Source organism: Lepisosteus platostomus, chromosome 12, assembly GCF_059453375.1.
Source record: "Lepisosteus platostomus isolate fLepPlt1 chromosome 12, fLepPlt1.hap1, whole genome shotgun sequence".
NCBI classification, from domain to species: Eukaryota; Metazoa; Chordata; class Actinopteri; order Semionotiformes; family Lepisosteidae; genus Lepisosteus; species Lepisosteus platostomus.
This window is the reverse complement of record NC_142622.1, coordinates 40523868-40538767: the sequence shown is the minus strand read 5'-3', so window position 1 is coordinate 40538767 and position 14900 is coordinate 40523868. Positions and strand designations below refer to the sequence as shown.

At 35.4% G+C, this 14900-nt stretch overlaps 1 protein-coding gene across 3 annotated transcripts in view; it reads left to right on the top strand.

Moving 5' to 3' along the window:
* Positions 1 to 14900, top strand: part of angpt1 (angiopoietin 1) — a 99741-nt gene that overhangs the window by 71835 nt on the left and 13006 nt on the right. For 2 of the 3 annotated variants that reach the window (XM_088601910.1, XM_088601911.1), the window contains exon 7: positions 2916 to 3082. In XM_088601910.1, the coding sequence (XP_088458036.1) occupies positions 2916 to 3082 (167 nt within the window). Of the gene's footprint in view, positions 1 to 2915; positions 3083 to 8855; positions 9138 to 14900 lie in introns of those variants that run through there. The other variant, XM_088601913.1, reaches the window with a different exon arrangement.

The window sequence follows — 14900 nt, the reverse complement described above, 5'->3', positions numbered from 1 at the left end:
TACTATTGTCCATGATAACTATCCTGTAATATGACATTATATGGGATAAACTGTTTAAACACCCTTCTTTTATCAATCTATCCCTTTTCTAAGCCCTTCATCCAATTGCGGGCTGTAGAGTAACCGGAGCCTATCCTGGCAAGCACCATTCTTTAATATGAATTATTTTATATGAATCAATGATTAAATAATATACAGTAGCTAGGTACTGTATCTTGTTCCTTACTCCGTCTGCCCTTTGTGTAAAGAAATTCTCCCTGTACTTTTTTGTAAAGAGATGTTTATGTTTATAACAATAACACCAAACCCCCCCCCCCCCAAAAAAAATATACCTCCCCTCTCAGTTGTATATAATTCCGACTTTCTATTTAAAAAAATCCTAAAATATGGTCAAATGTGGACCATATCTACAGTGGAAGTCCAGCATTTTGACTACATCAGTTGTGGCACTGCACGTTTCTGGCTTCCCCCCACTGGCACCATGAATTATAGCAGCTCCATATAAATAATACTAAGATGAGACAATATCTAATGATGCCAGGAGAGGGAATGCAGAGGCTCCACCAAAAGTGCAGTCAGATATGTCAATCAGTAACAAATCTGTTTCTGTGAGAGGCTCAGATTTTTCAGTCATGATCTAACCGTAACACAAAGTGAAATCAGGAAACAGTCCTTCTCTGTATGTACTGTAATGGACAAACAAACAAAAAAAAACCTGATTCCAGAATTCAACTACTATGCTGTATACTGTATCTAGTTACTCCCAAAAAGTACATAAATACTTATCAATGTGCCTTCTGAACATAGTATGCAAAGAGGACTAGAAACTCATTTCCTATGATATCTTTTTTTAAAAGGTAAGGCACATTTATACTTACTGGTGAAGCAAATATAAGTGGATTGTTCAATAGTAAGGATTTTTGGAGGCGGGATTTAAACTTTTCCAAATATTGTCCCATGATGTGAAGAATACAACATCTATAACAGCACAGTTACAGTAGATCAGTTTTGGAGAATATCTGGATCATACTGCTTTAAGAATTTGACATGTGTATTGAAAACAATTGAGAAAGAACATAAAATTATGGCTTTGGACTCTGATTTGAGGCCCAAAACTGCTTAAGACTGCGGTTGACCTCAGACTTGGGATAGTATTTGGTACTGAGTATAGGATAGCGCATGAGAAGTAAATAAGAGGGAGATCTTTTGACTACCAGAGACACTTTCATACAATTGCTTCTTTCTTTATATTTCACTGGAGAAAGGTGATTATTAGTATGCTAAGGACTATATCTGGTCAGTTTCAGACAGCATTGAACATTCTGGGTGTTTTGAACAATTCAATACCACAAGACATGTTCTCTTGCCAATTAATATATTAATACTCACCTGATGTTGGTGAGTGTCAAAAATCACTTCAGGCTAGGTCAGTGATTAAACCCTTTAAAGGGTTGATTGGATCAGTGTTTATTTGTGTTTAACACAAAACGTTGTACATCAAATACACTATTGAGCTCACAAACGTTCGGCAACCAAGAGTGCACCAGAACTTGCACCAGAATAGCCCTGCCGAGAAAAATTTCATCTTGACCTGCAAGGTGTCGAGAACCCTTCATGTATCCAAAATTTAACAATATTAGTGTGACAAACAGATTAAATAGATTACATAGATCAAATGATTAAATAGATGATCTCTTCTTTAGTATTTAACTTATTTTGTCTCTCATTATCATTTATATTTGTCCTTTAAACTACCTACAGCACCTCTTGTCGGTTCTGAGATCCTGCTTTGAAAACAGTAGCAATACCATGGGGATGCAAGGGATAGCATTGGCTCTCCTGAAACATGACCCCTTGTCTACCCTTCTTGTAATCCCAACTGAAGCAAGGAGGACCCCTGGAAATCGTACAAGCTAGCCAAAACTTGAAAAACGTAGAAAGTGCTATGAATGTAAAAGAAAAAATGGAGATCTCATGAGTGTGCCCCTTGGTGCTCTTCCTCTCTGCCACATTGTTTCATCAAGTCAAGCCCTGCCCATTCTGTTTTGAAAGCTACAATATGTTAAGGGTATAGTTATTTCATACTGTACTTCTTATACGGTGCCCTTCAGAATTATTCATATTCTTAATCACATAGGAACAGAACAGTGAATTATAGATTATAATAGATGTGAAAAATTCTAAAAATGTTCATTTGTAATACCATTTCACAGAACAAAGTCATATTTTTAATTTACTGAATTCCAGAAAACATATAAAAGAGGTTTATGGGTTTTTTTTTAAATGCACTCTTACAGAAAGCCAGCCAAGTACTTCATATACAATCAGTATAAACATGTTAAACAAACATATGGTCCTGTTTTAAGATAAAAATCTAGATTGCACTGGTAGACAATGCTGTTATTTTCTATGTATTAACAACAAACACTAATGTTTATGTGTCAGAAACAGTGTAGTTCATAATTGTTTCAATTAGACAGATGTACGCGCATAATATTCTATTTGATCATAGTTAATGCCTTAAACTCTGTAAAAGGAAATGCTGTTTTTATTGCAGATGAAAAAAATCACAAATGAAATATAAAAAGTTGATGCTTTATACATAGTTTTCATGTGTTCTTCATTTGTGCACTCATAAAAAGGTCTGGCAAGGTCTGTTCAATGTTGATTTTATTTCTGTAGCAAATCACTTCAGTTCACATGTGAATAGATTTATTTTAAACTGCAAGCAGCTTAATGAGAGAATTTTAATGACATGTATAGTAAAGGGAGACAAAACATTAATAGATTGAATTACTATTTCTTTATTAAAATAAAGACCAAGTTTCCTGTGTTTTAAATGATGATTATGATGTTAAGGGGGTGTACGGTGGTTTACTCAAAAATATATTGATTATGCGACCTTCTTTTTTTAGGGTTTTGGAAGTCCTTCTGGTGAACACTGGCTTGGAAATGAATTTATGTTCTTGCTTACGAGCCAGCGGCAGTATGCACTGAGGATCGAATTGACAGACTGGGACGGAAATCACGCATTTTCTCAATACGACAGGTTTCATCTGGGAAGTGAAAAGCAAAAATACAGGTAAAAAAAAAACCTGAACCACAACACCTGAACCACACAGCTAAATCTAAAAATATGTAATCACAGACTAATCTCAGTACTGATGCAGTCATACTTGCTTCCCTTGATACAGTTTTTGTCTGAATTACTGGTTTTCGTCTGAGCCCTGATCAGATTTACAGTACTGAGACTGTAGAAACTGTACTTAGTGACTTAGTAATGTGGTGGTCAGTATTAAAACCACTGTAAAAATGGAAGTGACCTGAATACTGTCTGTGGTGAAAAGCAACACTACGCTTTGGTACATAAATGTTTTTTACTGTGAGTTTTCTCAAAAACTATAAAAACATCTAAAACTAAGACGTCCTAACATATTCTTTGCTCATACAGAATGTTTTGTCGTTGTATTCATTTATTAAATACACACTAAAGAAGTTACCTTCAGTCAAACATAAAAATAAATGTACTGTTTCTGTACCACTATAAATTCCTCCTGCTGTTTTAAGATGCACAATTACGATTACTAAGAACCGTGCTTATGCTTTACTTCACAAAATAACTTTCGAAAATCAACTTATGACATGTGCAGACAGTGAAGTCACTCTCTTAGACTGCAGGTTGAACCCAGTTCTCCAGATACCCCTTATCTGAACCTAGACAAAGTTAGTAGCCAATTATGATCAGGATTCTGAAAGAGGTTGCAGCATTCTCAAAATATTGGTGGGCATGTCCACTGGTATTTGGTCTCCCTTCAATGGTACAGGTGCTGTAGCTGTAAAAGGTGGACTTTAAACACAGGTATTAATAGAGCATAACTGGGGATTCCCGATTCAAACAATAGAGGACAATCGTAACAACTGTTGGTATACTATCAATGTCGTTTACAGCTATATCCTTTTGTGAGCAATTACTGCCACATTTTACTTAAATCATTTCAAAATCTGTGGTCTTACATACTTGGGTAAAATAGAGCAAGGAGCTGTAATTACTTTGTCTATAGCAGAACTGGTACAGTAGATAGACCACATAAGCGGACGATTCTGGAAAAGTCTGAACAGACTGAGGCCCAACAAGAATGATTTGAATTCAGATTTAGACAGTCTCTCCTGATAAGACTCTTCAACTGCAAATAGACTTGTATATGTTTTTGTCTTAATGCAATTACATGCTCAAGTCCTATGGGGACAGAAAGCAGTCAAAGCAGAAAAAAATCCACATACCACACCATTGTTTGGTATTTAACAGTGACTGGCAGGTTTTCAACAAAATAATAGTTTTAAGACGTAACCAATAACAGGTATGTTCATACTTTTGTCACTTTTAATTTGGGTAGTTACGTTGCCTTGTTTCATTTGTTACATTTTGAATCCAGATTTTTAAAGAGTTTTAAAGGTAGAAGAAAATAATTGATTTTGTGTATGTCAAATACTGTCCTCTAAGTAATCATTTGAATAATTAGACAAACATTGATGAACAATATTTGAATAGAGACCTTTTTTAATGTATTAATTTCTATTGAAACATTTAGCATACAGAAAAATAAAATAATTTTAATTGGTGATTTTCCCAATTTAATACAAGGATATACAATACTGTATATGAAATATACTGTATGAAGGAAAGATAAAGTAAACATGGACATTTTTTCTTGTGATTCATACATGACGTGCGTGCAGTACATTAGTATAGGTTCTCATATCATGGATTATTTTTAATTTTGAAAAATGATATCTATAAATTTCATTTCCTGTTAGGTTTAAATTAGTGTAATATGTGCAGATGGTCCCAAATGAACATTTATAGTCATACATTAGAACTACCACTGTCACTTTTTTTTTATTTTCACAAGCTTTTATCGCAAAGAAATGTGGAGTTTTCACATGGATTCAAATGAATCATGAGCGCCAGAAAACATTTATCTCTTTTAAATGAAAATGTATTTTCTGTAACTATAATTTGACAAATATACAGTTTAACATTATACATATAAAATCTACACAGCTGTGTAAAAGTCTAGACACAACGAAGTGTTGGCAATATATATTTTGTATCCTTAGAACTACTTTGAAGCTTTATCAACACATCTTAGTTGGTTTCTGCTCTACACATCCATAAATCTAAATGAATACATTAGGTATTAGATTACAGATTAGGATTGACTATTAGAAGTAGTACATACTGTATATATAAAAGAAATAGTGTAATCTAACAGTGTCATCCAATTCAGGGACTCTGGAGAGCAGCAGCCTATCCTAGCAAGCAACATGCACAAGGCTGCACCAACGAAGGGACACCAGACTATTGCCGGACACACACAAACACAGACACACTCGCATGCTATTCACTGTGCCACCTTATTACACCAATTTAAGGTGTCATTGTTGCTACACTTATTTGATTGTGACTACTGTATGTTTAAGAAAGTACAATGTGCTTATCTGATGTGTGCGTTTGTGTAATACAGTGAAGCATATGAGAAATTCTGGAAGTTGCAATCACTTTCTATGTCTCTATGCTGTAAATAGACCTGCTCTCTCAGATGTCTGCAGTGTGATAACCTCCTGGCTCCGAAACAAGCTGAAAAGCTCCAGTATAGATTAAAGGAAACTGAGAGCACCTGCCTGTGCTTTGGCACTGGTGTTTTCAATCTTAACTATTCAGTCACATTTTATTCATATTGCAGTCATGATATTTCTACTAATTAAATTGTAAAGCCATTCAGTTTTGAACAGTAGTATTGTTAATGTTGGTCCTATCAAGTTGAAAGTTGAGATATTCTGGCTGGAATACTGTACAACACACAAAGAAGCAGAAGAAATGTAAAAGTTCACTGTATTATGTTTTAAGATTATTCCCATTTATTGCAGTTAAATGGATATATGCCAGTTAGGCTATTTGCTCAGTGCTGCCTGATCCTCTCTTAAACCCAAGCCTATCTATAAAGATTAAAGAAAATAACAACCTTGGAATGAACATAAAAGTTTAAAAAAAAACAAGAAACTAATTCCCATAACCAATCATGTCAAAATCTCAATGTACTGTATATTGTTTCCCGTCTTTTTCTGCCTTTTTTGTGTGTATCACTATAGAAAGAGTGATGAGAATAATCAAAGATATCTTGGTGCAACAATTTCAGCCTAATCTTTCTGTTTACATGGCAGTGAAGACTTAAAATCTTCCATGATTCCATCCTAAGAAGTTGAGGAAGAACATGGATATGTATTTAACCTCTTCCTTACCACTATTCACCACACAACGTACAGTATAGCATAGCTCTTTAGCCAGAGTCCTCAAAGACCACTGTTTATTCATTGTATAATTATGACTCATTTTTGTCCACTTATCTAGACACTATTTGATATAATAAATTCAAAGGAAAGTCTGTACAGCATGGCATAATCCATGCCATAATCCTTTAATTTTCAGGGAAAAACAACACACTGGAAACTATAGCACAAGCAGGCTATGTACTGTAATTATGATTCTGGGTTACAATACAAAACACCTGAGCAAAATGGATAAAGGTCAGCAAAAAGCTTTAAATCTTCATTAATGGGCCGCTGTCACGTACTGCTGATCGTTGAAAGACAGTGCCATAGATTGTAATATATAAAGAGATGGCCTAGAAGGGGATTAGAGATGATATGGTCCCAATGATTACAGGTACAGCAGCTCGTTCCACCAGAGCAGTGCAAGGGAGGACAGTGAGTGCACGCAGGATGTACAGTAGGAGAACAAGGGGAACATAGAAAGTCATTTTAACAGAGGTCCACTCTTCCAAAGAGACTAAAGGCCACACAAAATATTTAACACAAAAAAGATTATTTTTTTAACTACACCTTTTACCATCGCCTTTGTTAATTGTTGGTTTAACTTTTGCCCGTAGAACTGTGGGGTGAATACGTTTTTATTTAGCTCTCCATACATGCTATTAGTATATTATTATATTAATATAATAATAGTATAGTAATATTAATAAGTTATATTAATATATTATATATACACTACTGTATATTAGTATGTATTATAGTATTAGTATATTAGTACAATAGTATTAAGTATTAAGAACAAGTAGTTCCTTCTTGTTGCTGTTTAATACAGGCATGTATGAAATGCAAAATGGCTGTCAGAATTGTTTTTAAATGCAAACAATATTTGCCCACTTTGCCTAAAATACGTGACACATCCTAACATGACTGAACCTTCTTTACTTGTAGTACTGAGGTGTATTATACTGGTCATAATCTCTGTCTGAGATTATTTTTTGTCACATTTGTGATTGCCATTTTTCATCAAAAATCCTGACAAGGACCTGGTGTCTTTAAGAGCAGGAACAGCAACCAAATCCTACTCAGGGAACTGAGTTTTTTTTCCCCAAAAGATCTGTAAGTGGGAAATGTGTAGAAAACAGTTCTCAGAACTCAATTCTATTTCAGTTTGTAGCGCATCCACACAAGTCAATTAATTCAAAGGTTTTTGCTCTTTGTTTCTTTAACAGCTCTATAAGGTAATTTGAAAGGACAAGTTTAGTGGGGTGGAAATGTCACACAGTCCACAGACTGTGTAGTTAAGATCACTGATCTAGAGATTAGATTCTTCTAAGAAGAACACACTACAGTATGTAATGATGTGACCAGTCTCTATGGTAACCCTTTCCATTACACTTTGAAAATAAACCATTTCAATTGATTTCAGCCCTTACAAGATGGAAAATAATAACGTTACTGCTAAAATAAAATGCCTAAGAGATCAAAAACATTAAATAAAAGAAGCCTAGTTAGGTCACTGAGAGCTCATTTGGCATAGATCCAGAATACAGATCCAGGTTAAATCAAAACTGACCCACAAATGTCAGACCAGTACATGATGGTGGCTATATGGTTCACAGAGACATTTTGCTTTTAGTCACTAAAATGTAAGCTGTGATAACTGATATCCAGTTAATTTTGCATCGTGAACAGGAACAGTGAAAGCATGACACTGTCCCAGTTTTGAGGGGCGGCAGTGCCTGGGAATGCACAAGAAACTTTATTTGTAAAATAATACAATAGTACTCTTGGACACAGAAGGAAACCCCAACCTCCCCTTCATGTGGATACCAACCTCACCCACATAGCTAGCTCACATTCACACACTGGCATCCACCTTATCCCAGAGGTGACCTTTGGAAATCTGGTACCCTTAGTCATCAAGTATTTGGTTTAGAAGTGACTAGTGAGTGGGCTTGAGTCTGGAATTAATCCAGGCCCCAGTGTGTCTCGGGGGCTAGGAGTTGGGAGATAGAACAAAGTGTCTAAGTAATTGCTTCCATTTTCCTTTGATTATACTTATTTTGTTTTAATAATGACACATTGACAAATCAGATCTCCAAAGTCCACATTTTTTAGCAAAAAATGTTTTTTTTTTCATTGCTGAAGTACATGCCGGGGGATGTTTACAAGGAAATCTCTTCACCAACAATAAACCACAGAGTAAAGTTTAATTGCAGTTCCTTCTTTGCAAAGTAGCCACTGTGTTTCACTAGGATCCCACAATGGCATATCTTTTTATTTGACAGATGATCTTTATAAAACTACTGTGCTGCAGAGACTCTATAGAGTCTTCTCAGGGGACTCTATTGTCCTCAGTTGTGTTGTTGAGCAGTCAGAAAAACAAACCTTTATACTGTATTTGCACGACATTAGATTTTCAATTTTTTGGAGATTTTCCGTCATCAAAAGTCAAAACAGAAAGAAAAAAAATGTGTGCAAAATTCTCTGTTAATCCTTGTTTCTATTATCATTTCTCATACCAGCTAAAGCTTCCACAGAAATAAACATTTTTATAAAGATTTTCCAAGGATTGTTGGAAGGAAAAACAGAGAGAAGCAAATCTGTGCTCCACAACGTTTAAATTTGTGGACAGAAGGGTCGAAGGCTCAAACCCCAAGAGGGATGTGGCTGTTTTACCCTGGAGCAAGGTTCTCGACTCAGTTCCAGTAAAAGTCCTGGTGTATAAATAGGTCTCCAGGTCATCATTGAAAATGTGAATTTGAGCTCAATCCCCTTACCCAGTTAAATCACAAAAATAAAAATGTCCCTGGTGCAAATCAAGACCCATGTCCTTTATAGTACACGCATATTTCATTTATTCATCTTCTAATGTTGCTAATATATTCTTAGCTATAATGGCAACATAATAATATAAGTAGAAGTAAAGTAAGTAAGTTTTACTGAGCAAGCAACTAATAAAAGAACAGGAAATGGTACACATACATTAAAAGGAAATTATCACAATACCATTGCTGCTTGTGTGGAAATGAATAGAGTTTGATTTCTGCACTCTGTTATTCTTATAGACAATTCTTAGTTTAGAGAATTATATAAATAAGTATTCTGGAGTACCATACCATACATGTGGAAAATTCAATTTTCTTTATCAATATATTTATAAAATTATTTAAACTGAGAAACTGTAAGTTGAGTAAGACCATCATAACATTTAAAATTCAGGCAGTTGATTTTAGATCTGTGAAATATTTTAATCATATTACCGGTATGTGATCTGTAATACTGAAAATAATGTAAAAGATATTCACAGATGTGAAAAACCCACATCACATACAATACTGTATATAGGGCAGCTGTGTACTTAATACTCAAATAGCTTCACAGTCTACATTCTCAAAATAAGTCTGGGTTCATTGAAGCACTGTAAGACAAAGTAATTTCCATTATAGCTTACATATACTCTATAGTGATCTACTAGTTCAAATGGAAATACAAGAAATTTTCAAAAACTCTGATAATAACAATAACACAAAATATGAGTTGAAAAATTAATAATGCCATAAGTGTTAAAATCACACAATGTGCCTCTTTAGTATCTTTTTCAGTATCTTTGTAAAATGTTTGTGTTTTGAGTGACTGGTCATTTTAAAATATATAGTAATGTTTAATGTTATCTATTTCTATGGCTCAGATTACTTTACATCATTTAATCGAACCTTCAACCAATTGTTAGTGGTGTTCAGCTTGCCAAAAAGCAAGGTGTGTCTGATTTGCTTTTACTCAGTAAAAAAATGTCAGATTTTATGTCGGTCTTTGTTGTATAAAGGTAAAGTCAATTGTTCCCTTCAGATAAACAAAAGTGCTGGTCATTTTGAAAACAACAATTTTGAAAGTTTTGATAAAACTTTGGTGCATTTTGCAATTTTAGTGAAAACTTGTAAAAACAAAGAAGCTAAAGCATACGGATGGAATAGTGGAATATGGTGTTTCACACAATTATGGTAAATGAGACTGCAAAGGCAAATTAAAACCACATGCAGCACTATATACATTGAAGTTAAATAAAACTGCAAACGTGTAGTTTTTCAATCCAATGACTTGTTGGAAAGAGAAAATGAGTGTATGCATAAAGTGATTAAAACGTGAATTTCTGAATGTCTCTTTAAGGTCATGTTTGGAGAAACCACTGATATTAGTGTAGTAATAAAGAAACAAAAACTACAATGCATCATTATAATAAATGAAAAAATAGCTCCATGAAACCCTGTTAAATTAGAAAGCATTTAAATATAATTATCAAGACTAATGTGTCGTGCACGTATTGCAAGAAAGAGATCTAGATGCTTTTCAGCAACTGCATCTTCAAATTATTATTGTCATGAAGTCTACACTACGTAGTCTGACCTTAGTGTGTTGGAGCTTGCTGGGACAGGCTCTCGCTCCCCTCTGACTCTGTTGGATGAAGTGTTCAATTGGATGAAGTGGTTAGAAAATGGATGGAAGGATAATGTTGGACAAAGGCATTAGTGAGGCTGCCAGAGAATTAAGAAACTCCTTCTACATGATACACGTGCATGTAATTTCATTTTAATAATCTTAATCTTAATAATCTACTTTGGAAGTAAAGAAAACAGGAGGGTAACAATATTTACACAAGTTATCATCCTCTGCAAAATTTATGTTTATAGTTATTAAAGTTCAATGCTGCAAGCCAAGGGATTTGTTTTCATATATTACAGCAAACACCATAAAGTCTCTGACTCTGTCTTTTCTAGGGAAGAAGAGTATATATGTTTAAGGCCTCTGAAGGAAAATAAAACATTTCCTTGGTTTCAGCAATTACAAGATACATCCTTATTTTAACACATAAACGAGGTCAAACAAAAAGCCTTTTGGCCGGGCTTTCGTGATGTTTCTGTGCTGAATTGTGAAAAAGGTAGTGATCCGTTTCCTCATATGTGACTGTTTATCAGCCTGAAGCGACGCAGAGGGAATTGAACTATGTTTGGACAGTACATTTGTATATTTTGTCATGAGTCTTACTGCCACATAACTTATCTAGGCACGTGGTTTCATTAATAGGTGGACTTGTAAACCAGACAAATGGGGAAAGAGATATTTATTTATTTTAAAGCTCAAGTAAAACCAACATTTCCTTTTTATGCCTATTCAAAAGCTGCATAATGTGACAACTATTTCTAGTTTTTAACAGACTAGACTTTCTGACCCAGGAAGTTAAAAAGACTAATTGCAGAACTTAAATAAATGACAGTAAAAGCCAGGGGAATTCTATTTGCAGTGCATTCAGATGAAAATTATTCTTTTTCTATAGTGTGCATATTTTTTTTCTGAATGACAGAACTGTACATCTTTATCGAATTTCCATTTCTCCCATAAGCCAATTCATAAATCCTAGAAATCGTCAGTCATCTGTGACATCTTACCAAGTTTCTTTTTGGGGGGAAAATCTGATGAGGAAGATAAAATGTTTTGCAAAACAAAAAAAAATTGTGCACACATAAATTGAAGTAAGAAATATAGTAATATACTGTATAAGGTAATACAGTAAATAACTTCAGTGTAGTGAACAATTATAAATATAAATGTCTGTGATTGGTTCTTTAGGATATGCCTATCTATCCTGTCTAGTACTAAGTGGCAATTAAAGCAAGGATTTCATTGAGCTATTTCTTGAAAGAAGCCAGGGGATCAATTTCAGTAACAAGGGTGGGTAGTTTGCATACCATCTTTTATTTGAGAATTAATCCTAAATTACTAACTTTTTCCAAAAACATTGTGCAAATTTAAATCCACCATATGGTGTGCCATGTGGCTGTTTCTTGTTCAAAGAACTCTAGCAAGTTAGTTAAGCAAATCCTACCTTTTCTAAATCTATGTTGAATATCTACAAGGATCCCATTTCTATACAGGCGATCCATTTAGTTTAGTTCTGATAGTGGTTTCCATGACATTATGCAGTAGGTCATAGAAGACATATGAGTATACAATTACAGTACTTTGTTCCTTCTCCTTTTTTATTAATTGACGTTACATTAACAATTCTCATGGGTGCTGCCCCTGTCTTCTGTGACTGGTTTTGGATATTTCGTCAAGTCTATTTTATAGAATACCATCTAGCCCTGAAGATGTATTGATCTTCTGCTACCTGAAACATTTGGTTAACATTGTTAATACCATTTAATAGAGAATGTTATCTTTCCTCTGTCTGCAGCATGTCGTTGTCCTTTTCCTTAGTAAATGCAATACCTACTGTAAGTAAATACTCATTTAGTCTTTTCCCTAACATTTATCTTTTACAACATATCCAGAAGACAGAACTGTTCTGTAGATTCTGAACTAGACAGTAGATTGCATTGCTCAAGACCAACAGAGTACAACCTTATTGTGAAATCAAGGGTTATACCGTATGCTTCTGTTCTCTGTTGCTGCATTTCCCCTTCTATCTGGACAAGGTAAAAAACAAAACTAAGTCTCACAGTAGATCCACTAATTTGAAATTTAAATAGACCTCTCCAGGTTTTCATCTGTTTGGACAAGTTATATGGGAAATTATCTATTTTTTTCTAAACAAGTTCTCACCAAGATTGTGTTCTCCTCTGATCAGGTTAAAGCGCCAATCCAAATATGATCTGACGAGACCTTTTTTCGAAACTGAGCTACCAAAACACATTTATTTAATAATGGCACGAAAACAAATGGCATGAGACTAAGTATTCGTTTGCAGCTTGTTCTGTTCCACTGAAATGACAATTTCAAAGGTAAACCGCTAGTAGTTTTATTCTAGTGTCTCTGTGGTGGTGAGCAGCAGAACAAAGACACCGCATATGTTTGATCACTCTTTGGATTTGGAACTCAGAAAGAGAACGCAGTCCAATTTGCAATGCTTGAGCCAGTTCGTGATAAGATATAATATCAAGACAGCTTCCCGGAGGTTCCAGTTCCCACCACTCATATTCCATTAAGAAGAACTACAGTACTAGGTGTGTGTTCCCTTTTGGGATATAGCCATATCCTGCATGAAGAGGAATAATTGAATTCTGATCCAAAAATGGCAACTGCTTTAGCATGCAGCTCTTCAGAACGATTTCTGCTGTGTTTACTGATAAAACTTGTCAAGCTACTGTAGATAGGGCCTTTTGTGTGAACAAAAGCTACAAGTAGCCCACATTGTGAAAAAGTCTACTATTTGGTTTGGTATTTGTACTTACTGCCTTCATCCACCTATGATGTATGGAGATTATCACTCACTGATATTGAAAATGTTGAAGTGAAAACACTAATTATCACAAAGTCAGTAATACAACCACTGGAATTCTTCTGTACTCTCATTACAAAGTAAGCAGTAAGATGTCCAATGTACAGTAAGAGTGGATCAACATTCTCCTTAATAAGCTTCCAGCTGAAACTTTCATCGGCTCTCTAAAGGCTGGGATTTACAGTAATCTTAAATGTTTTCACATTTCAGGATAAACATGCAGGCATAAGTCTTGTTCTGTGGCGCAGTAGTCTGGCTGGTCTTGTAGGTTCCTTTAAATCATAGCTTATTCAAAACTTAGAATAAAGCCTAAGTTGTTCATTTTAGCATTGAATTCTGTTAATTCAGAAAATGAAAGAAAATTGCAAGATGACACATTTTTTTAACAGCAGGGTTGCCCACCGCCCCCATAAATACCTGAAACGCAGTTTCCTCACATTTGGGAATTTCTCATATATATTTCTCATAAATACAGTCGATTCATAACTTACTGTACAAAGGGGTTAGGGATTTTGAGTAGCACGTAATGTATTTTACCCTATATCCCTGATAAAAAAACCCTACTAACCTCTTACAATAATTCAAGATATTAAATATAACTATAAAGAAACTATAAAGAAAGCAAATACAATTTAGTACGGTGGCTGTACAGGCTGTGTATAGGGTGTGCTTGATGCTTTTTTTCAGTATTTTTTTTTCATGAGTTGAGAAACTCATATATCCTTAGTATCCCTCCATCCATTCATGACAGGGTCATGTCAAAGCCTTATACCAGCAGCCATATCACCCTGCAACTCACAACTGGCAACCCACTGAAGCTAAGCAGGTGTGAGCCTGGTCAGTACCTGGATGGGAGACCTCCTGGGAAAAACTAAGGTTGCTGCTGGAAGAGGTGTTAGTGGGGCCAGCAGGGGGCGCTCACCCTGTGGTCCATGTGGGTCCTAATGCCCCAGTATAGTGATGGGGACACTATACTGTAAACAGGCGCCGTCCTTCGGATGAGACGTAAAACCGAGGTCCTGACTCTCTGTGGTCATTAAAAATCCCAGGGCTCCTCTCGAAAAGAGTAGGGGTCCTGGCCAAATTTCCTGTACCCCGGTGTCCTGGCCAAATTTCCAATTGGCCCTTACTAATCATGGCCTCCTAATAATCCCCCTCTATGAATTGGCTACATTACTCTGCTCTCCTCCCACTGATAGCTGATGTGTGGTGAGCGTTCTGGCGCACTATGGCTGCCGTCGCATCATCCAGGTGGGGCTGCACATTGGTGGTGGTGGAGGGGAGTCCCCATTAC